Below are 23,654 nucleotides of genomic sequence, written 5' to 3' on the forward strand. Positions count from 1 at the left end.
GTGTCCCCCGGAGGTCTGTACTGGGAGCAGTGCTGTTCAGCATATTCATAAAGGATCTGAAAAAAACGGGTAAACAGTGAGGTGGCAAAATTTGCAGACGATACAGAATTACTCAAGATAGTTAAGTCCAAAGCAGACTGCGAAGAGTTACAAAGGGATCTCACAGAACTGAGTGACTAGGCAACAAAATGGCAGATGAAATTCAATGTTGATAAATGCAAGGTAATGCACATTGGAAAGCATAACCCCAACTACACATACAAAATGATGGGATCTAAATTAGCTGTTACTGCTCACGAAAGAGATCTTGGAGTCGTGAATAATTCTCTGAAAACATCCCTTCTATGTGCAGCAGCAGTCAAAAAAAAACTAACCAAAAGTTAGGAACCATTAGGAAAGGGATAGCTAATAAGACAAAAAAATATCCTAATGCCTTTCTATAAATCCCTGGTACACCCACACCTTGAATACTGTGTGGAGATCTGGACGCCCCATCTCTAGAAAGATATATTAGAATTGGAAAAGGTACAGAGAAGGGCAACAAAAATGATTAGGGGTATGGAACGGCTTCCACATGAGGAGAGATTAAAAAGACTGGGACTTTTCAGCTTGGAAAAGAGAAGACTAAGAGGTGATATGATAAAGGTTTTTAAAATCTTGACTGGTGTCGAGAAAAATAAAAAAGGAAGTGTTATTCACTCCTTCACATAACACAAGAACTAGGGGTCACCCAATGAAATTAACAGGCAGTGGGTTTAAAACAAATATAAGGAAGTATTTCTTCATACAATGCACAGTCAGCCTGTGTAACTCATTGTCAGAGGATGCTGTGAAGCCCCAAACTATCACAGGGTTCAAAAAAGAACAAGATAAGCTCCTGGAGGATAGGTCCATCAATGGCTATTAGCCAGGCTGGGCAGGGACGGAGCACCATGCTCTGGGTGTCCCTGCACCTCTGATTACCAGAAGTTGGGAGTGGATGACAGGGGATGGATCACTCGTTAATTGTCCTGTTCTGTTAATTCCCTCTGAAGCATCTGGCACTGGCCACTGTTGGAAGACAGGATACTGGGGTAGAGCGACCTTTGGTCTGACCCAGTAGGGCCGTTCCGATGAGTACTATAAAGGTGGTGCTCAGCTAGGATAGACTGAAAACCAGGGGAAATGACTGACGCGAGTGGAACTTGTTAACAGGCAGCGCAGGCTAGTGTAGTGCTGAATCAAAGCCCGATGACTATAAACAGTCTTGAGCTTTCAGGAAGCATAAGGAGCTTCCCGCCTCCAGGAATATGGTAAATCAGTGCAAGATCTGCAGGCAGGAGCTGTTGAGGGACCACCAGTGCTTAGCCCTTCCGGGCTAACAGAAGCATCTCACTGTCATGGCGGGGCAAGTGGGGCAAACACACAGTACAACAGGAACCAAAGATGACATGGACTATATTTGCCCCTCAAGTCTAGAGAAATTATGATGCCTGCAATATTGATGCTTATGCAATCATTCTGACCCCTTAATGGACCCCAGTGCTTCTTGATCCTGCTGACACAGCTCAGCTCAGGTGTGAGACAGTATTAGCCTGGAATTAAAGGCTATTTTGCTCTCATTCTGGGAAAAATGCATATTTTATGACCTCCGCTTTGAATTTTTGCTCCAGATGAAACCCATACAAATGATAGTCAAGGCAATGGGGAGGGAGGGGAAGGATAGATAAATGGAAGAATACTTTACTTTTTGGCCATTGAAATATTCACCTCCAAAAAGGATCAATTCGTCTCTCTCGGGATGAGCAGACAAGGAGGCGTTCAGCCTGCGTCAGAAAGAGAGATGGGCCGACATCAGCACATAACAGAACCATTTGTAACTCAGCTCGGAAGCTACTCACTACAGTTCTGGATGCATAATTTAACAAGCGCTAGCACTTCTCCCCTCCAGGCCAAAGAGCCTCTCCATCAGTTTCTGATATCTTTTTTTATTTCCAAACCAAAAAACTTTCTGAAGAAATTAACTTTTTGGAAACTTCCAAAAAGGCTAATCTGAAATCCTCTCCTATTTTAGGAACACACATTATATTGTCATTAACTACGGCCTTTGACATGATTTTAATTTTAATGCTGATGGATAAGGAGCAAAGATTAGCTTCGTCATGGCACACAGCTATGACTCTAATTGGGCTGTCTCATTTTAAGTTATCTGCATCATTCTTCCATAGATACCGCTGTTCGCTTAAGGTTCACCCACCCCCTGTATGTAACAGGAGTTGACAGCATCTAGCACTTCACAGGATCAGACCTCAAAGAAGCTCATTGTTTACTGATCCTCCCAACATCTTTGTGAGGTAGACGAGTATCATTATCTCCTCCTTACAGAGGGGAAACACATACAGAAAGGTCAAGTGTCATTCAAGACACTGAATCAGTGGCAGCTACAGGACTAGACCTTTGCAGTGCCAGGATACCGGCCCTGTGCTCCGGCCACTAGCCCACTGTATCTTGACTCTCACAAGGATTCTCGTAACAATCTTACCGGTAGCATGCCCTCAGCTTTCCAGCCCAAGTCACAAGGTTCCCCTTCACTCATCTATGTTATACCGCTCAAAGCCCTCAGATCTAACCACCAGCTTTGATAAGATTCCCCACTTTGGCTCTTTTTAGCAGGCTGAAGGGAAGATTAAAAAGTAGCCGTTAGCAGAGAGGCGTTGCTGGTCCCTTTGATGCTCCGAGGACTGAATACGCTATACATTTTTATCCTTCCATAAAAGCGTTTTAGCCTGATACTACATCCTCCACTCTCAGGATACAACTTAAACAAGTTTCATTGATACCATCACTTGCTGGATAACAGCAGTCATGGTTCCAGGTGATCTCTTACCTTGGTGAGGGTGGGGGACAGGCTGTCTCAATGATCTGGGTCTTTTTAGCATCTAATGTCTGGAATTCTGCTATCAGGGCTTCAAGATCCTCCTGAAAGTAAACAGCCAGTCGGGCATGAGTTTCTTGGCATATATTGTCATCCACATACCATGAAAACCTACACTAGCTACTAGTTCGATTTTCCTTAAATTTGATTAGATTCACCTCATTAAACTATGAGGTATCAAAGTTATAGATTTTTTCATCCTACACTAAGGGCTGGTCTCCACTACTGTATATTTCTGAATTTGTAAGCAGGCTGTAACACAATCCCATGGTTAGTGCACAGTTCCTACCCCTACAGAGGTGTTTCACCTTTGCTGGTGAGCAATTCTGTAGCACAACTGGTAGTTGAAACCGAAGTCTTAGCACAAGGCAGCTGTTTCAGCATTTGTGTAACTGATCTGCAGATATAATCAGACAGATGTTAAAATACACTGTTCTTTCTTGGCCTGACTCCTGTGCAAGTACAAAGATAAATGTGTTTTCTATTTAAAATTTATATTTCATCTGGAGAGACAACTTCATATGTTATCTTTTAGTCTCCTTCAGTTTCTGTAAATTAAAAAACAGAACACACAACCCCAAAGCCCCCAAATTATGCAAAAGTCAAAGAAAATCTCTTCCCCACTCCCTCTTTAGATAAGAGTTGGGAAGTTATAACCATCCATGTGCCCTAACAGTAAGTACTAGGACTGTTCATTCTTTCTTGGCCCAACTTTCTTTTTTTGCTATACTTGCGATCGCTGGGTAAGACACTTGAATCAATTAGTTTAAACTTTCTCATTCTGCAGCAGCAGGGTGGCTGGGAGTAAAGGGACATGGTCTCAGGTCAAATTTAATTTTTTTTTAAAAAATATAATTTGTCAAATTGATTTTTTTTAAAAGAGCAATAGAAACGTTTCTAGGATTTTTAAAACTCACAGAATCATACGAATTGGAGATGGAGAAAATGAAAGATTGTTCCCTACAGTAAGTCTTCTAGCTCTCAGCCCATTAGGTTTAAATGTCTCAAAGCAATGGGGTTTACACTAGCTTCCTTGAGAAAGCAGTCCACAGCCTAATAGATCTGTCAGCATGTTCTTCCAAATGTCCGGTCTTAATTTAATTCTACTAGTTCCTGTTTGCCCCACCCCTTGTGCAGGGCTCAATTCTGCCAGGTGCTGAGCCCTCTAGCCCAGTCCAGTCTATAAGTTTTAGTTTATTAGTACAGCATTTTTTGCATTAACAATTATACTCAACAGAATAGGTACACATTTTCAAACTGTCACAGTATTAAAGATATGAAGCAGAGATTCAGCCCTTCTCCTATCATACAAATTATACTTCTAACACCCCCCCCCATAAAACAAAAATGAAATTATAAAAGTTGAGAATCATGTGACCTCGCTCGACCATAAATAAAATAGATTTCACACAATCCCTTTCTTGTTTTTGCCACCAACCAGCCCAATAAGACAACTGAAACATTACCACTACAGAATAAATATTCTACTTTTTCAGCCGATGAGGGTCAAGATTTGAGATTGCCATTGAGAAATTATACAAATTATAAAATACTAGGTAACGTGGGCAAATCTTCAACGTAGCCAATCTTCAGTCTGGCCAGACCCACATGGGCAAAACCATCTGTACCTCTCAATACCAGCAGATAAAAAAGCCAACTGCATTGTTTGAAAAGGGAGGGTTGTCTAGTGAAACACTTAAACACATGTTTAACTTTCAAGAGAAACTTTTCCCTTAGGCATGGCTTGTGAAGCACCCGTTATAGGGAACAGAGCCCAGACAGAATGAGAATAAATGCGACGGCTCTGTTTTGAATTTCACTTCTGTGTGTTGCTTTGCTATTCAGAGAAATCCCTGGGGAGGATGAATACCTATTGCATCTGAAAGCCAAAGGGTTCAGAGTCAGTGTCTCTCACACACACATTGGCAGGAGTGAGCTCTTCAGAAAAAAGCAGCTCTAATAAAACAGCATGTGGGAGGAAAGTCTTTTAGTTAGTCAAGACCAGGAGCCATGGCACAATGTGAGTGTGTGTTTGCTGCACACTCCGCCGGGTGGGCGAATCAGTCCCCTGCGACCTGACCTGCCCCAGCACCACTCACCTCCTCCTTCTTAGCTCTCTTGGAGACTTTTTTCTCCATCTTAGCAGCTGTTTTCTCTGCCCCTTTCACCTTCTTCTCCTTCTTGCTTTTCTTACCCATGTTTTCAGCCGGGGTTACTGCAGGGGGCACTGAACAGAGCCCCACTGCCAGGGTGCGCCCTGCTCCTGCAGAGCTCACATGGGGCAGCAACCCAGCTGAGGACAATCACTTCCCAGGCACTCAGGGGTGATTTCCTGCCGGGGGTGGAAGGGAAGGAGCTGGCCACGTGCTGTGGCGAATGCCATCTGCTGGGCTGGATGGCTTCTCACACTGGCTTGCTGCCTTGCTGCGCGAAGCCCTGGTGCAGCTGTGCAAGCAACAGGCTTTGCTGCCTGTCCCAATAGGGTGACCAGATGTCCCAGCTTTATAGGGACAGTCCTGATAGCCAGGGTTTTGTCTTATATAGACTCCAGTTACCCCCCACCCCGCGTCCCGATGTTCCACACTTGCTATCAGGTCACCCTAGCCAAAGGGAGAGGTACAAGACCATCCCCGAGGCTTGTGCAAAGTACAGCACCCCATAGTTAGGGGGGTCACTTTGAACACGCCCCAGCAGTTCACCCACTCACTAGCCCACTATGAGCCTGCTTTGACCAGTGCCCAAATTACCAGAAAAAAGTCGGGGGGCCCTGAATGTCAAGTGGCTACTTTCATTTAAACAGTAGTGAGACAAAAGACAAAAAGGTAGGTAACCTCAAAAAGTAATAAGGGCCCCCCCCTAAAAAAAATTCCCCTGTAATTGAAGCCCTAGCTTTGAGCTCCAAGACCACTGATCCCAAAAGTTTGCCCCATGCCCCCCAGTGGAGAGGGCCCCCAAACCAAGTGACCTGGCACATGGGGGGGTGGGTCGGAACACCACTCAGGTTTGCCCCTCTGTAGATGGAGGAGTGAACGGACCAAACCTGAGCGGCGCTGTGACCCACATTAGCCACTTGAAATGTTAGGAGGTGTGGTTTGTCAACCCCAGCCGTCCAGCAATCATGAGCCAGGCCTCAACAAATTATTAGACCAGCTTAAAAATTATGAGATTTGACAAAAATAATAAATGTGGGGTTCTTTTCATTTGCCTTCCTGTTTCTTTAGAGGGGGCACTCAGGTCATGTTTTGAGCTGTTCTCTACAACCAGGAGGGCTAGAAACTCACTTTTTCTAAGCCAGTTTCATGATTTTGGGGGACCTGACTTATGATTTTTGAAAAACTGGGGTTGGTGATACTCCAGTGCTCTATAAGTGTCACTTTGGTGATACGGCCCAACTAGTCATTATTAGGATTGCTATTAACTACGTGTTTCACACTGATATGGAGCCCCCATTAGAATCTCATCAAGCTGTAATTGGAAAAAGTGATCATTTCGACTATGAGAGTACATTTTCTTAAATTCAGCCAGTTTTGAACACTGTGAAAATCAGTTTGAGTTTAAATCCAAGGAGGCATGATTTTCTTTTCATTAGGTTCCACTGTAAAATATGCTTGTGTAATTTTTTTCACTTCCAGAAAAAAAGTAGAATTATTATATTTTCACTGAAAATAAATTAAAAAAAACCTCTCCAAGAATGTGAGGCCAGGCTGCCTTCCACCAATGCCTAATCTATCTGTGTGCCAGTGTTTTTCCATAGTACCTATCACTGCTATATCTAAATGCTGACACAGCTAATAAGCTAAGTACTTAAGCCCATACCCTAGAAACTGCAGGATCATTCAGATTTTTTGAATATCTGCCTAAAATCTGAATCTCAGCTTTTTCAAGATAATAAAAAAAAAAAAACAGAATGAGAAGAGAACCGTAAAAATTCTTTAGCACTGCAGACAATACACATCCTGCTAAACAAATGTTTGGCTGGCAGTCTTGAAAATGCCAGAGTTATAATTAAGACTAGAATGAGTCATCAATAAGTTTATACCAGGAAAGTGAACTGAGAACTTAGGAGAATGGGGCAAATCCTCAGCTGGCATAAAGAGTTATAGCTCCATTCAATAGCTCAGACACAGTGACTTTTCTTTCTCTCAGAAAGAAACCCATGGGTGAAATCTGGGCCCCACTGACATTAATGGGAGCTTTGCCCCTCAATTCACTGCAGTCAGGCTTTCACCTAATACATTTTAGGGAGATTTTGAAGGGAAGAAAGACTTGAGGTATTTAAATGTTTGAGGTTTGTAAGACAGGCAGCTGCCTCCCCAGAGCCCCCTTGTGGTCAGAGGTTGCTCTACAGGCAACCAGCCTCGATTTCCCCTCTTAGGCCATTCAAAAACATAACTTCAGGCTTTTTCTTGGTCAACAAAGCCCCTCTCTTGGGGACTAGGCTTATTATTACAAAATAAATGGCAAAGCCCAAGCCTGGAGTCCTCTCCTGCACCCGAAATCCTTCATCCCCAGCCCCACCCAGGAGCCTGCACCCCCAGCTGGAGCCCTCACCCCCTCCCGCATCCCAACTCCCTGCCCCAGCCCATTGAAAGGGAGGGAGGGAGGGGGAGAACGAGGGAGGGGGAAATGTAGTGATTGGGGGCTGGGCCTCTGGGGAGGGGAGGGGCCTCCTGGAAGGGGCGGGGCTAGGTGTTCAGTGTAGTGCAATTAGAAAGTTGGCAACACTAGCATAAGCTGGATCAAGGCGAAATCCCTCCCCGCCATGTTATATTTACATTGCACAAAACTCCAAGTGCAATAATGATGGTGGCAGTATAGGACTGGCCTTCTTTGAAAGAGTCTGTTAAAGGCCACATCTGGAGATAGGAGACAAACTGTTCTGATACAGGAATTCCAGTGTTCCTGTGCTAAGAGCCCTGGCTCTCTGGAACTGTCTTGGGATGAGATAAGTTTTTTGCACAAACAGGCCAACTCTCTTGCACCCCAAACACATACTTGAGCAGTCACACTCCCCACCTCCACACACACACACACACACGCCAAGCGTACACTCAAATATACACACACAGATGGCAGCCAGATGTGCACTGCCAGACACAGACATGCACTCACAGATGTTCCCTTGCATAGCTGCTCACCCTATCACCTTTGTTTGGTTGACAATCTGCTGACAGGGAACATTACAGAGGCTTCAGTTTGCCAGTGTTTGCAAATTTCCTTTTATGATGTGAGACGCTCTGTACTATCATATCTGCAGCCTGGCCCAGACTGGCCTGTAGCAAGATCTTGCCCTTTCACTTTGTTATTTTTTACTGTCTGGAACATGTTCATTCAACGGGATGGTAAATGCTGCTGCATCAGCAAAGCAAAGAATAACCCACATGGAGCCTTCATGACCGTAACATTTTTTCATAACTGTACTGAAGATCAGAGGGGACCCAATATCTTTTTCCCCCACAAGTCACCTTTGTGCGCTAACACTTGGCTTATTTTCCCTTATTAAGGTTTCCTAGAGCCGCTAGCAAGGAAAAAATTGATGTCACAAAGGAAGCAGAAGGACCATAAGTAATTTATGACTAACAACAGGGCGGTGCAATGAGAGTAACAAAACTAGCCCCATATTCCCGCTCCTGAATGGGTGGATGGAAGAGAAATACATTCTAATCAGGGTTTCCTAGGGTTTATTTTAGGGAAAGGTGGGGATGATGATAGAGCCAATAAACAGGGGTGAATGTGGAACTGATGACTGGGGGAAGCTTAGATTTTTTTTAGGAACCTGGATAAGGTCATTTCTTTTGGTATAAATGTAGAACAATGTCCTCGCAGAGCTAGAGAACTAGCGAACGCAGCTGCAGAGCAATACAAAGTCCCTGCAGATTAATACCACAATATTCTGATGTGGCTGGAGAAAATCCTCATTGTTCTGGTAGCTTAGGGTTAGCGACAGGGTTCCAATAAGGGCTCAGATCTAATTACGATATTTGCATTGTGAAATGGCAGTAACGTCATATAACGTCTTAGATGCTCTCTTCTAATGTATCAGGTTCCCCATCCCTCAGGGAGGTAGGACAGTCTTGGGGTTAAGTCAGGGGACAGGGAGTCAGGTGTCAAGGGCTCTATTTCTGACTCATTGTGTAATTTTCCCAGTCCATGCCTCACTTACCCCATCTGAACCCAGCAGGCCTTAATTAGTGCTTGATCCAACAGGTTGCCGAGCACCCTGAGCTCTTCATGACCACGCTTTTCAGGATCAGGCTCGTAAGTTAGGTTTTTCAGAAGTGTCTGAGTTATGAGGCCAAGTTAATGGAACTTGTGCTCCTTAGGCACTTTCTAAAAATTCCTAACCTAGACAAAATTTCCAGGGGAGATTAGCTTATATAAAAGCTACAAGATTTGTCCCTATATGCCCACAATCCAGAAGGGGACCCCCAGCACCAGCTAACCAGGATGAGATGACTCAATTCAACTAGCTGGCCCATTCCTAATTCAATGACAGCGGTTTGTCTCATTTAAACTGTGTCTAGGTTCACAAATCCTCTTTAATGAATCAGCAAAAGCCCTTTAACTCTCAATTTCAAGGTAATTTCACTGCTTTTTTTAGTGCTTTGCAATCGAATTAGACTTCAGAGGAAAGATTGAAATGCGAGAAAAGGATTCAAACAGAGTGGCTTTAACATACATATTATTTATGGTTTCCAGCGATGTTGCAGACATTTTAGGAGGTCGTAGCTGAGAATGGAGCAGTTTAGGATGATTGATGGACCAAGACACTTGGAGACAGGTGGTAGATATAATGAAATAAAATTCCAGCTGAATTCCACACCCGTCTACCAAATGGGAGACAGATAAGTTAACTCAGAGAGTCTTTTCCAACTGTAAGGGTCCAGTGGGCCCAGTTTTCAAATTTGGATGTTTCAGTATAGGCACCAAACTCAGGGTTTAGATGCCTAAAAAAGGGATTTAAGTGTCTTTTGGCATCAAAATTTGAAAATTGAGCCTCTAATGTCTATAATTTTGAAAAGTCTAATCTGTCTCAAAATGGTCATATTTTGTTAATTTTAAAATTAATTTAGTGCATGTGGAAGGTCCTAGAGTCTGAACTGTTTTCTTTATCCACATAACAGGTTCTGCAACCAATACAAATTTCCCTGTGCGGCCCCCACATGACCCCTACAATATCTCTCCACTCGAATCTGAAAAGATCACCTCTAACTTAAGGCTGAGCAGGGAGTTTCATTTTCCATCGGCATCATCTCTAGCAGAGACGGTGGAACAACTGGTCACTCAGGGCAGCACAGTGTTAGGGGCAACAAAAGGCCCAGTAATTGTTTGTAAGGGGGACTGCAGATAGAGTAACTTGGGTTTAGGTTTGTCTAAGGCAGCAAAACTCCTCCATCCAGCCTGGGTTTCCATGGCCCTTTTAATCCTTGACCTTTCAGCAATCAAGGGGCCTTGACAGAGCAGTTTTCATGAAGCAGACACCACCTCTAAAAAGTGAGGGGAGGCCACCAGCTTATTTCAGCTGAGCAATTAAACACAGCTGTCAGATGGGAATGACTTTTCATCTCTGCAGATTGCACCGATATTTGAACTTGGCTCCAAGGTGATAGGCACCTGAATCCAGCAATTCCACTTCAAAGGCAGGCGTTACTAGCTTAAAGTGAGCTCACCTGTAGAGAGAGAGAGAGCCTTTCAGAAGAAGCATGGTTTTAACGCAAGTGTGCTACATAATGACCACAGCAGTTATTAATATTCCAGAAGTCGACAACTGCAGGCTTCATTACCGAGTAGCCAAAACTAAGGCAATGTTCACTTTAAAAGTTTGCAATACAAGAACTGCCGCAAAGACTGCAAAACACCATAAGAAGAGTTCTAGATAAGTTTAAAAACTTGTCTTTCTCACCAAGAGAAATTGATCCAATAACAGATATTATCTCATCCATCTTGTCTCCCTAATATCCTGGGACCCACACGGCTACAATAACACTGCAAATTGCTAATATGATGGCGCATACAACTAGGAATGTTTCCAGTTTTCTTGCCTTGGCATATGAAACCACAACAGCCCATAAAAGGAGCCATTTGCAGCAGCCTGGAGTGGCAAATTCCCCACAGGCCTTTAGAAGCTGGGAATGTCTCGATCTCACTGCTAGTGAAAGCGGTTAACATTAGTGGTGCCTCACCCTGTAGAATCACCTAAAGCCTTCCCCTTTCATTTCTCCAAAGAGCAGTGGGGACATACATCATTGTCCTATTGCATCAGCCCAATTGACTCAATTAATTCAGGGCTGCAAAATGCTAGTATAAAATTCTTGCTTCCAGCTGAAGCAGGTTGTCCTGCCTCTTGTAAATACCAAATATGTGGCGCTTCACATATTCAAATCTGGGGGCTGTGGGTCCAGCTGTGCGCTTGTCAATGGCAACTTCATGCCCATTTGCACTAACATAAATGCCTGAGTTCAGTGATGGTCTTTCGTAAGGGATGACATTAGAGATGGGCCGAACCTGCAACATTTGGGTGTGGACATTCAACAGCAGGGGCTTGGTACCGGTCTATTATATATCACAGGGCTACACATGAAATTCACAGCTGGACCCAAGTGTTCCCAAAGTATGAGCCTGGGGTTTTGGCTCAGACCTGTCTCTAGTTAGTGCAGTACCCATTGGGCCAAATTAATGCTTGATGCAACTCTATTATTATTAATGCACCACAGATGAATTTGACCCACTGTATACACTTGTATGCTGCATCCTTGTAAGTCTTTAATTAAAACAAACTAGGCATTAGAGCAAGGAGTTATCAGTTTTGTGGGATATATTGTTGAATATAGTTATACAGTAATGTATCCAGTGTATCAGTCTGGAACTAGCAAAACTTCCCAAGGGTTCTGTCCAGTATATGCTTGGACTGAGCCCTTAACAAATGTGTTTTGCTATCTCTGCCTCGGTTGCCCTGCTATGAAACAGAGCGGATCTCTCCAGAACTTCATACTGTACCATAGTACTTAGTGGCAAAATGGTATCTTCTTTCTGACTCTTGCCTTTGGCCCTGTGCCAAGTACAACTCAAACCGTGTGACTTCCCTTGGCATGCTATAAGATAAAATATATCTGTCCCAAAGATGAGCAAGATCCTGATAGAAGCCCTCTAGCAAGAACCATGCTTAAACATGGGCTTTACTTGCACTGTTCTACCACAGTGTGGACAGGGCCTTAGATAAATGAAGGAAGGAAGCAAGCAGTTGCCTCCTTTCCTCTTTTGTTAGTCTTGATTTCATCTCATTCTGCCTTTCACTCCCTCCCTATACATATCTTTTGGCAAAGTCATTCCATGGATTATCATCAGATGTGTGAGTTGGGGGGAAAACTCACTACTTGGAAAGTTTAAAAAGCAGGAAGTATTCAAAGCACACTCCTCTGGGCAATGTGTTGTAACACTGGCAATACTACAATCAGATGGAAAGAGCCTGTCTTTCTTAATTAACATGAGTGTTTGCAACTGGCTTCCTTGTTCCAATAATTTATTAAAACCCAGCAATTGACAGTGTGGGGGTGACTTGCAAATGTCTCTGTTGGGAAACATGAAACAACCCCTAGTTTCCTGAAATTGCAAAGGCACTGTCCTACCCATTAGGTAACATTTACATCATGTGTCTCTGCAGAACAGTTTGACAAACATAGGAGTTGCTAGCATATAACAGCTCACAGTGGGGACCCAGGGAGGCTTAGTAAGCTGAATGTTTTTATTAGAGATAGTCCTGCAACAAAACACCTCTGACATTCTTTCAAAGCTGGCGCTTCACTTCACATCAATTCACATCTCTACGGTCCACTGAACAAAAACCCTGAATCTGGCCTTTGTAGAAGATCAGGTCCAGATTCAGACTCAGGGGCTTGGGCCCATTTCCAGTTTATACACTGTCTTTGAATCCACTTTGTCATTTAAAAATAAAACTAAAAAATGTAGGTGCACTAGTTAGAAAATAACCAGTTTCAAGGCTGACTGAAGGGAAAGCCATCTGGAAAATGACCAAGTGAAAGAAAAGGACCTATTGCTCAGAAGGTCACAACAGCCAGAGGTACCTAATGAAACACCACCAGAATTCAGTGGTAGCCGTGTTAGTCTGTATCAGCAAAAGAACCGAGGAGTCCTTGTGGCACCTTAGAGACTAACAAATTTATTTGGGCATAAGCTTTTGTGGGCTAAAACCCACTTCTTCAGATGCATGAAGTAAAAAATACAGGAGCAGGTATACATACATGAAAGGATGGGGGTGCTTTACCAAGTGTTAGGTCAGTCTAACGAGAAATCAATTAACAGCAGGATACCAAAGGAGGGAAAATAACTTTTGAAGTGGTAAGAGAGTGGCCCATTACAGACAGTTGACAAGAAGGTGTGGGTAGCAGTAGGGAGAAATTAGTATTGGGGAAATTAAGTTTAGGTTTTGTAATGACCCAACCACTCCCAGTCTTTATTCAGGTCTAATCTGATGGTATCTAGTTTGCAAATTAATTCCAGTTCTGCAGTCTTTATTAGTCAGGTTCTTAGGCTGATGCAATCAAGACTGGAATGTGGTGAGACCCGAAAGTTGTCATGGCCTTCATAGTCCACCAGGTGTCAGCACTTCAGCAGAGAAGAGCCACAAACCACATCCACATCCTCTTTAGGAACACTCTCCACACATGGTGCAACAAATGCTGAGGCATTGCATCAGGTTGCAAAGTTGGGGGGTTTATTCTCTCTCAGAAGTGTTCAGTGATCAGGAGCAGGATTATGAATCAAAATGAAGAAAAGATTGTGTGTAGGTTAAAAAATCTATTTTAATTCTTTCAGGAAATCCAAACTTCATTCACTCGCAGTCAGGACCTCCTCACCCTCCATGTAGATGGTTCTAGCCAGCACAAAAATATGAATCCTGTGTTTACTTCTTGTTCTATTAACCAGGGAAGCCAATTATTCAATTAACCACCTGAAGAGTCCGTGCTCAAGTGGCAAGGTTACCAGTTTCCAGAGGCAAGAGTAGTGCAGAGTGGGTTTCACATTCTGCATTTGGGGATTTCACTAAAATCAAGAAGGTGGTGGTTTCTCTTGGACACAAAGAACAGAGTTATAAATGCAGTTTTAGGGGCCTATTCTCCATTTGATTCACACATTTCACTAGTTCTGAATATTTTGATAGTCCATACAGGAAGAGGACATTCTGAAACTGGTGTCTGACCGACCTTGCTCTCAAACTCAATCACGTCTGCAAAGATCCCCTCCCCTCTGTTCTAGTGCTGGGCTGAATACTGAAATGCTCAATTTTCAATGCAAAACCAAAATTTGTTTTTGCAAAAATGTTAGTTTCCCACCCAACTCTGCTCCAAGCCAAACTGTTTACCTCTCTGGGCTTGGCTACACTTACAAGTTGCAGCGCTGGGAGTTACAGCGCTGGTCATGCAGCTGTGTAGGGCCAGCGCTGGAGTGTGGCCACACTGACAGCTACCAGCGCTGCAGTGTGGCCACACTTGCAGCACTTTCCAGCGCTGTATTGAGAGGTGCATTGTGGGCAGCTATCCCACAGAGCACCTCGTCCCATTTTGGCGCTGAGTATTGTGGGAAGGGGAAGGAAGTGTGCGGGTCATTCCGCTTCCTGTTTGCCAGCGCCCCGTGGTGCATCGCTTCACATCCCAGCATTCACTCTTTCTGGCAACATTTGGCGCCATTGTGAGTGTTTTACTCTCTGTGTGTGAATCGCAATTTCTGTGGGAAATGGAGCCCGAGCTGCTGAGGACTGTGCTGATGAGTGTCGCCAGCACAACACGTTTGGCAGTCGAGCTATTCCTTCAGCTCCAAAGTGACAGTGAGGAGTCTGACGATGATATCGATATCGATTCTCCTGCCGCGTGTGACACTACAGTGCTTGTGGCATTCACAGAAATGCTCAGCACCGTTGAACGCCGCTTTTGGGCTCGGGAAACAAGCACTGAGTGGTGGGATCACATCGTCATGGAAGTCTGGGATGACGAGCAGTGGCTGCAGAACTTTCGTATGAGAAAAGCCACTTTCATGGGACTGTGTGCTGAGCTCGCCCCCACTCTGCGGCGCAAGGACACAAGATTGAGAGCTGCCCTGACGGTGGAAAAGCGGGTGGCTATTGCAATCTGGAAGCTGGCAAATCCAGACAGCTACCGGTCGGTCGGGAACCAGTTTGGAGTGGGAAAGTCGACCGTTGGAATCGTTTTGATGCAAGTTTGCAAGGCAATTAATCGCATCCTGCTAAGAAAGACCGTGACTCTGGGGAGCGTGCAGGACATGGTGGATGGCTTTGCACAAATGGGTTTCCCTAACTGTGGAGGGGCAATAGATGGGACGCATATTCCTATTCTGGCCCCCCCCCCACCTGGCATCAGAGTACGTTAATCGAAAGGGGTATTTCTCTATGGTTCTCCAGGCGCTTGTGGATCACCGCGGGCGTTTCATTGACATTTACACACGCTGGCCTGGAAAGGTGCATGATGCACGCATCTTTCGGAACAGTGGCCTGTTCAGGAAGATGCAGGCAGGGACTTTTTTCCCAGACAGGAAGATCACAGTAGGGGACGTCGAAATGCCCATTGTGATCCTTGGAGACCCCGCTTACCCGTTACTGCCTTGGCTCATGAAACCCTATACAGGGAAGCTTGACAGGAGCAAGGACCGGTTCAACTACAGGCTGAGCTGGTGCCGAATGACTGTGGAGTGTGCTTTTGGCCGTTTAAAGGCACGCTGGCGTTGCTTGTATGGGAAGCTAGACTTGGGGGAAAGCAGCATCCCCGCGGTTATATCCGCTTGCTGTACCCTCCATAATATTTGTGAAGGGAAGGGTGAAACATTCAGTGAGGCATGGACCACCGAGGTTCAAGTCCTGGAGGCTGAATATGCACAGCCAGAGAGCAGGGCTAATAGAGAGGCCCAGCACAGGGCTTCAAGGATTAGGGATGCCTTGAGGGAAGAATTTGAGGCTGAAAGCCAACAGTAATGTTTGCTGACTTGCATGGGAGTGAATTGCACTGTTTACACTGTTATTCTATTATCCCTAAAATGATTTGCAGTGCCTCTTTCTTTACTGGGCTAAGGTATCTTTCACTATCTGCTATAATAAAGACTGTTTTCAAAGCCAAGAATTGTTTTATTGTAAAGAAAAAAAATTCCTTGACAGACAGACAGACACACAACATTTCATGAACACAAGAGGGAAGGGGTGTGGGTTGGTGAACTGTACAGTCACAAGTTTGCATATGTCCTGTCTGGATTGCTGTTTAACGATTCCTGCACTTCAGGGTGCATATACTGCATGGTTATGGGGGTTGAGTGCAGAGGGTAAGGGTGGTAGGTATCAGGGCTGGTTGGTGAACGTACAGGTGTTGGAGGCAGCTGGTGGTGGTAAGAAACTGAATGCTGGGGAAAGGCGGTTTGAGCTGACATTGGGGCACAAGGAAAAAAGCTTTGGGACGGGGGGGGCTGTGGGGCAGCACGGGACTGCTCTGCCTGCATGGCTACGATAGCCTTGAGAGAGTCCGCTTGGCTCGACAGGATCTCTAGCAGCTGGTTTGTGCTTTTCTTCTTTGCCACAGCGTTTCTACGCCAATGTCTCTGGCGGATCATGCTTTCCTTCTCTCGCCACTCCTTCAGTTCCTTTCTCTCTGCAGCAGAGTGATGAAGAACAGTCTTCAGCATGTCCTCTTTGCTCTTTCGGGGATTTCTTCTCAAATTTTGTAGCCTCTGTGCTGTGGAACATCTGCCCACTCCAGGAGTCAAGGTCACTGTAGAAACCCAGAAATGAAACATTTAACAGGGGCAGCATTGTATCCACTATCTCCAGACATGAATTGTTACACTGAGGGAGTTCGCACTTTAACATTCTTTTCCCACACGCATAACACGACAGAAGCCACGAAATGGTGAGTGAGGGGTGCTTATAGAAGGAGAAGTGGGGCTTGATTGATAGAGGGGGGCTGGTTGCTTCGGGTAATCTGGAGTGATAGAGGGGTTGAGTGAAGATGCAGCTGCAGGGGTGATCTTCACTATCTACCTATCTCTTCACTAAAGAGTCTCCCAACATTTTTCACAGGAGTTAATCCTGCAAGATATCTCCCTGCTGCGAGTCACTAGGGGACAGCGGGAGGATCTTTTACAGCAATGTGGATTCCGCCCGGGACCCTACGCGGCTTGCCTGTGTTCAGAAATGATCCCCCCCCCCCACTCGCGGAACAGTGGCGCGGACGCGTCAGCGTGACTGGGACAAGAAACACAGTGGCTCTCCCTATAAACCTGCGCAGGCATATTGCCCACGCTCTGGCTGAAACTTTTGCTGAGATAACTGAAGCAGATTACCGCGACGTGATAGACCACATCAACGGGCTATTCCACATCTAGAGGCTGGCATGCATGCAGCCAGAACCCCCCTTCCTCTCCAGAAACATTTCCACCCAGAAAATAAAAGCCGCTTACCGTTAACCCGCTCCTCTGCTTGTCCTTCTGCAACTGCTGGCTGCTGCGATTGGGTACTTTCCTCCTGGCTTGAGAAGAGCTCCTGGCTGCATGCCCACTCTGGGGTGTCTTCCCCCATCCCAGTAGCTTCACTCGTGGTTTCCTCCCCCCTCCCCGCCTCCGCCGCCGCCTCCGCCTCCTCCTCCTGTCCCCCAGCCTGCTCAGAAGTGTCCATCGTTATCCTGGGATTGGCAGTGGGGTCACCCCCAAGTATCTCGTCCATCTCCCTGTAAAAACGGCAGGTCGTGGGGGCAGCTCCGGATCGGCGATTACCCTCGCGGGCTTTGTAATAGGCACTCCGCAGCTCCTTAACTTTCACCCTGCATTGCAGTGCGTCCCGATCATGGCCCCTATCCAGCATGGACCTTGATATCTGCTCAAAGATATCGTAATTCCTACGGCTGGAGCGCAGCTGTGCCTGCACTGATTCCTCCCCCCAAACACTGATGAGGTCCATCAGCTCGCCAGTGCTCCATGCTGGGGCTTGTTTGCCACGTGGAGGCATGGTCACCTGGAAAGATTAACTGATTGCACTCCACACCTGGCTGCAGCAAACAGGAAGGAGATTTTTAAAATTCCCGGGGCATTTAAAGGGCTGGTCACCTGAGGCAAGAGCAGTAGAGTGCAAACTGATGAGCAGAGTGGCTGAACAGGAATTCTGGGATAACTCCTTATTCCCTGGAGGACACTTAAAGCGCTGGTGAGTGTCCACACCTGCTGAGCAGCGCTGGATCACCAGCACTGCACTCCTTATACCCCTGCCGGGATGGGTTTTCAGCCAGCGCTGCAACCAGGGAGTTGCAGCGCTGGTTGTGCCCTGCAAGTGTGGACGGGGTGTAATTGCAGCGCTGGAAAGCCTCCACCAGCGCTGCAACTTGTAAGTGTAGCCAAGCCCTCTGTTATGAAGAGCCTTCTCATTCACAACTTGATTAACAGCTGCACAACACACCTAGCCAGAATGCTTCTTTGGGATTCACTGTTGGAATTGTAAATAATCAGTGCTTTCTCATCCACATGCTCATCCAAGCTACCCCCGACATGAAAGCGCATTACCGTGCTCTGAGGAGACTGTCAATAAGGGCATCCGTCAGTATCAGCTGTGAAGGTGGTTTTGGAATTTACGTACTTGCACACTGGAAAATGAACTCATTTCAAATAGCTACCAAACAACCACCAGCTGGAAGCAGATTTTGGTCACTACCCATGTGGGACAAATCTGGACTGGTGACCTAAAAAAGGGACTGTAATCCTATTACCAGTCTCCTGAGCTGCCGAGGCCTAATTTGTTGGATATTTAAATAATTGACAGATACCTTAGCATTGCAAAACCATCATGAACATTTACTAGCCCAGGCACAAAATCAACTTGCCCACCTTTGTGGTGTAAGCAGTTTAGGACAGTGTCCCTTCACATTTGTTTGTATACAGCCAAGCTCATTTTGCCTGCTGCCACAATAAAAATAGTAATAATTACTGGCCCTCATAGGGTGGGCTGAATTACTCCTATTTTTCTGTGGGTAACAATATGACAGATATCAGAGTAAGATCAGCTGGTTAATGCCTTCTTTGCTTCAGTCAGCATGGTCTGAGCAAGGTTTACTGGTCTGTACAATAAATTACTGAGGGATTTAGTCTGTCACACACAAGTTCAGTCTGGTTCTCTTAGGCTGAACAAATAATATGATAACCCCCTATATATGCTCTTATCATGCTGCAGACCCTAAAACTTTATCCCGAGTGAAATGATTAGCCCTGCAAGATTTCCTGTGTCTTTGCAAAATAAACATGAATTACTTATTTATTCTTATAAATTTCAATAAGTGGACTTGTGCGTACTGTGCACTTCTTGATGAATAGGAATTTGTGTTTCTCTGGAGTATTAGAATATTTGAATGGGGAAAAGGAATTCATCTTACAGGATTTGCCTATATTCATTTCTCTCTTACTGCACAGATGTGATGGCTCATATTGGTTAATGGTAAGAAACATGCTATAGACCAGCTTGCATAAAAGATGCATGTTTAATGGTGAATGGCACTGGTTAATAATGAATCTGAGCCCATCATTTTCTGACTCTTGGTGATGATCATTAATTGGGTTCCTTTTGCATAGATGGCATCTCCAATTCTAGCTAAAGGAAATTCGCCATTTATTGTTAAGACTATAAGGTCTATGACACATAGCTGAAAAGTTCTCATTCCATCCAGTAAAACAGTGTCATACGTAATCACACTTGCTAGTTTACCACAGTACTATACTGTTTAGTTAATTATTATTATTATTTGTGTTATGGTAGCGCCTAGGAGCTCCAGTCATTGACCGGGACCCCATTGTGCCAGGAGCTGTACAAACACAGAACAAAATGACAGTCCCTGCCCCAAGGCTCATCTAATCTCACTAGACAGGACAGACACAGGATGGGGGAAGGGGCATCACATCCAAGCAGAGTGAACAAGATGATGGTAGCAAAGTCATGGTACACCTCTACCTCGATATAACGCGACCCAATACAACATGAATTGGGATATAATGCGGTAAAGCAGCGCTCCAGGGGGCGGGGCTGCGCACTCTGGTGGAGCAAAGCAAGTTCGATATAACGCAGTTTCACCTATAACGCGGTAAGATTTTTTGGCTCCCGAGGACAGCGTTATATCGGGGTAGAGGTGTAGTTCCATGATTCTTTTCTGTTTTGGTGGGTTTGGGAAGGAGGGGATCAGCTCAAGGGAAGGGACAGTGAAGGGAAGGAGGTAGGGGGGCAGGGAAGAGGGTCAGAAGAGTGAGGTTGGGGTGAAGAGATTGTGAAGGAGGGTGGAAACAAGCAGCCAATTAGCCCAGCACAGAGCAGAGAAAGTCTAGTCCACAACACCGCAGAAAATTCTCCAAAGGACCCAAAGTCCCTGCTGTGGCTGTTTCTGTTCCTACTAGCTGGGGTCTCTGGCTGGCTCCTCTGCTGCTTTCTCCCAAGCTCGCATGGTGCAGGGAGAGGGGAGACACCACCTGTGATGGGTCCCCCCAGGACAGTTCAGAGTCGAGGAAGGTGCTGGAGGGAGGAGTGGCCCCAGCTGGACCCTTTTTTCTCCTCTCCACTCTGGTGCAGCAGTCCATGCTTTGGCTTATGCCCTAACTTGGACTACCCGTTACTTTGACTCATCTCTAAAATGATAGCATCACATTTCTAGGACACACTGTTTTTTTCTCTGTCTTGGGTCATTGTACAGAGATGACGCGTCATATCTGTGTATCAGCCACTAATTAATCTTTAGTATGGAAGGGTTTTGTTTTAAAATCACAAGCTGCAGCAGCAGTACTGAACTAATGCCTGTCAACAGATTCCCCACACCACAGAACATGTTGCGCTTTTCAGAAATGTCTGTTAGCTCATGTTTCCGACCTGTGATCTCATTCACCTTATTGGAAAGACAGCAACACGGTAAGTACATAGGCAAATCCTGGGGATAATGTCATGGCTCTTTCTATTCTGCCTCTGGCTAATTACAACAACCGTCAGTGGGGCTGAAATAAGCAATGCTTGCTTCATTATTAAGGCAACCACAGGCGATTCAATCACGCACACCACACAAACTGTCCATTTTATTAATGAAAGAGTTGAGAATCACATTCCATTCAGAAATAAATATTTGCTCAGCTACCTGCCATTTGTTGTGTCACAGTGCGTACCGGGGATCAGGATGTATGATTCAGCTTTCCATAACGGCCATTCAAATTCAACACAGCTTCTCAATTTCCCAGGGGATAAATTATGATATTGCAGTGTGGCTAGCTTTCACATCAGCTGAGGATGGTAGCTGTACCATGGCCACTTGAACTGTATGACAATCATTCTCAGTACTTTTCACCTTGGGAGCACTATAAACATATCTGGCATTTTGCAGACAGGATCTACCCTTTGGAGACACTGTATGCAAGCATCTTTATCCCTGATTTACAGATTGGGAAACTGAGGCACATAGGGTCGATTTCCCCATGGGCACAGAAGGGCTCAGTGTCAGAGCTGTAATTAATACTCAGGAGTTCCTGGCTCCCATTCTGGTACTCAGATACTTTCTCTGATACTCAGGTACTTATCAGCTGTTCAGGCCTTTGAGGACAAGATCATCACCTATTGCCTCAATTTTACCGAATAACTATCCTGAGCACACCAACACAAAGAACTGTTACAATGCCAATACGTACTCTCCTGGCCCAAGACCATCCCAACCAGGGCCGTCCTTAGGCATAAGCAGCATACGCGGCTGCATGGGGCACCTGAAATTTGGGGCACCATTCCCCTCGCTGGCTGCAGCTGGAACCCTTTAGTCTCCGGCCCCTCCCTCACGCTGGGGCGGCGGGCTTCTCCCCTCCCCCAACCCCATCCCCTCCCTCCCTCATGCCTCAGCCAGCCGGCTGAGGACTCCAGCCTCTGGCTCTGCCGCTCCAGCCCCGGGGAGCCCAGAGCTGTGCAGCCAGTCACTGGCGGCCTGCCCCACCACTGCCTGGAACGGAGTCCCTCCCTGGACCCTGCCTGCCTGCGCTGCTTTGTCTCTGATCACTTCACACACACACACACACACACACACAGGCTCTCACACCCACATACACTGCTCTTCACGAGGCACTGTCCCCCAATACAGGTTGTCACACACACACACACAGTCTCACACTCTGTCACAGTCCCCCAACACAGTCACACACACACTGGCTCTCACAACAAAAACACTGCTTTCTCCAAAGTGACTGCTGTTCACTACTGCCTCCGACTCATGCCCTCTGAGAAGGAGCCCCCATGCTTGCAGTGCTGAGTGGCATCTTCCTTGTGCTTTGTACAGTCTGAATACAATAGTTTCTAAAGCACTTTGAGATCCTTTGGAAATAAGGATGCTGAAGAGCCCACATCCTGGAGGCCTCACCGTGCAGCGACCTCCCTTTTGACCGACGTGAGCTGGAGCAAAGTCCATCAATGCTTCATCTTAACCAGCCAGAGGGATTCACTATTGAGAAAGGTGAGGTGCTTTCTCCTGGAGCTGAATGCCCTGACTCTGCAGTTCCTGCAGACCCTGCTTGTCTAGGAAAGCGGAGCCTTCACTCAGGAGTTGAACCCCATTTCTTTGCATGACAGTACAAGCATCTCTATTCAGAACTAGTGGGTCAGCTCAAAACCTCCTTCTCCTCCACTTGCTCCCTCCACCGTCTCCAGGAATAGAACTGAGATGGAGAGCAACCGCTGTGGGTTACTGTGACTATAACCTGAGCTGATGCCGAGATACGTTTGTAAAGAGCTGATCTTGACTCAGCTGCCACTTGTCAGAGCAGAATAGGTTTCACATTTCTGAAAAATAAACAAAGGGCAGAAGTGCCGAGGAAGCCTCTTTCCTGTTCAACTTTCTTCCCAAGCTGCATCTGACTCCACCGAAATCAAAAGGCACTTATCTGCTTCCCTTCTTGAAATACACCTCTACCCAGGGCCGCCCAGAGGGGGGGGCAAAGGGGGCAATTTGCCCCTGGCCCCAGGCTCTGCAGGGGCCCCCAAGAGAAGAGCGGAGGCTCCCACCTCCGCCCCTCTCCGGGAGCCTCAGCGCATCAAGCGCCGAGTCTCCGGCCGAGCCCCTGAGCCCCGCCCCGATCCGAGCCGCGTGGTGAGGGGGCGGGGCTGGGAGCTCCAATGGGGCCTGAGCCCCGCCCCGCTCAGAGCGGCGTGAGGAGGGGGCGGGGCAGCTGCCTCCGCTCGGCGTAGAGCTCACAGCCCCGCCCCCTCACCACGCGGCTCTGAGCGGGACGGAGCTCAGGCCCCGCCGGAGATGCGCTCGGGTAAGGGGCCGGGGCCGGGGCCAGGGCCGGGGGGGGAAGCGGGACCCGCCGCCGCCGCCACCGCCGCCGAAGCGCAGCCCGGTCTTCGGCGGCGGGGGGCCCCTTCTGTTCCGGGACCCGCCGCCGAAGTGCCCCAAAGGCCCGCGGCGGGGACCCCCCCCGACCACCGGGCTGCGCTTCGGCGGCGGGTCCCGCTTCGGCGGTAATTCGGCGGCGGGGGGGCTCCCGCCGCGGGTCTTCGGGGCACTTCAGCGGCGGGTCCCGGAACGGAAGGGCCCCCCGCCGCCGAAGACCCCAGGCCCCCAGAATCCTCTGGGCGGCCCTGCCTCTACCTCGATATAACGCTGTCCTCGGGAGCCAAAAAATCTTACCGCGTTATAGGTGAAACTGCATTATATCGAACTTGCTTTGATCCACCGGAGCA

General features: G+C 46.6%; 1 protein-coding gene across 8 annotated transcripts in view; it reads right to left on the minus strand.

The window, feature by feature from the left end:
* KLHDC4 (kelch domain containing 4) overlaps window positions 1-23,654 on the minus strand; it is an 80,265-nt gene that overhangs the window by 37,688 nt on the left and 18,923 nt on the right. For 2 of the 8 annotated variants that reach the window (XM_044986903.1, XM_044986906.1), the window contains exons 2-3: window positions 2,867-2,958; window positions 1,750-1,805 (exon numbers count right to left, since the gene is read on the minus strand). Coding sequence is in view for 2 of the 8 variants with exons in the window: in XM_044986901.1 (XP_044842836.1) it covers window positions 1,727-1,805; window positions 2,867-2,958; window positions 5,014-5,112 (270 nt within the window). In the remaining 6 variants the exon portion in view is untranslated. Of the gene's footprint in view, window positions 1-1,726; window positions 1,806-2,866; window positions 2,959-3,222; window positions 3,312-5,013; window positions 5,333-10,528; window positions 10,585-23,654 lie in introns of those variants that run through there. The other 6 variants (XM_044986907.1, XM_044986908.1, XM_044986905.1 and 3 more) reach the window with 5 other exon arrangements.

The sequence above is a fragment of the Mauremys mutica genome, chromosome 14 (assembly GCF_020497125.1).
Source record: "Mauremys mutica isolate MM-2020 ecotype Southern chromosome 14, ASM2049712v1, whole genome shotgun sequence".
In the NCBI taxonomy this organism is placed as follows: Eukaryota; Metazoa; Chordata; order Testudines; family Geoemydidae; genus Mauremys; species Mauremys mutica.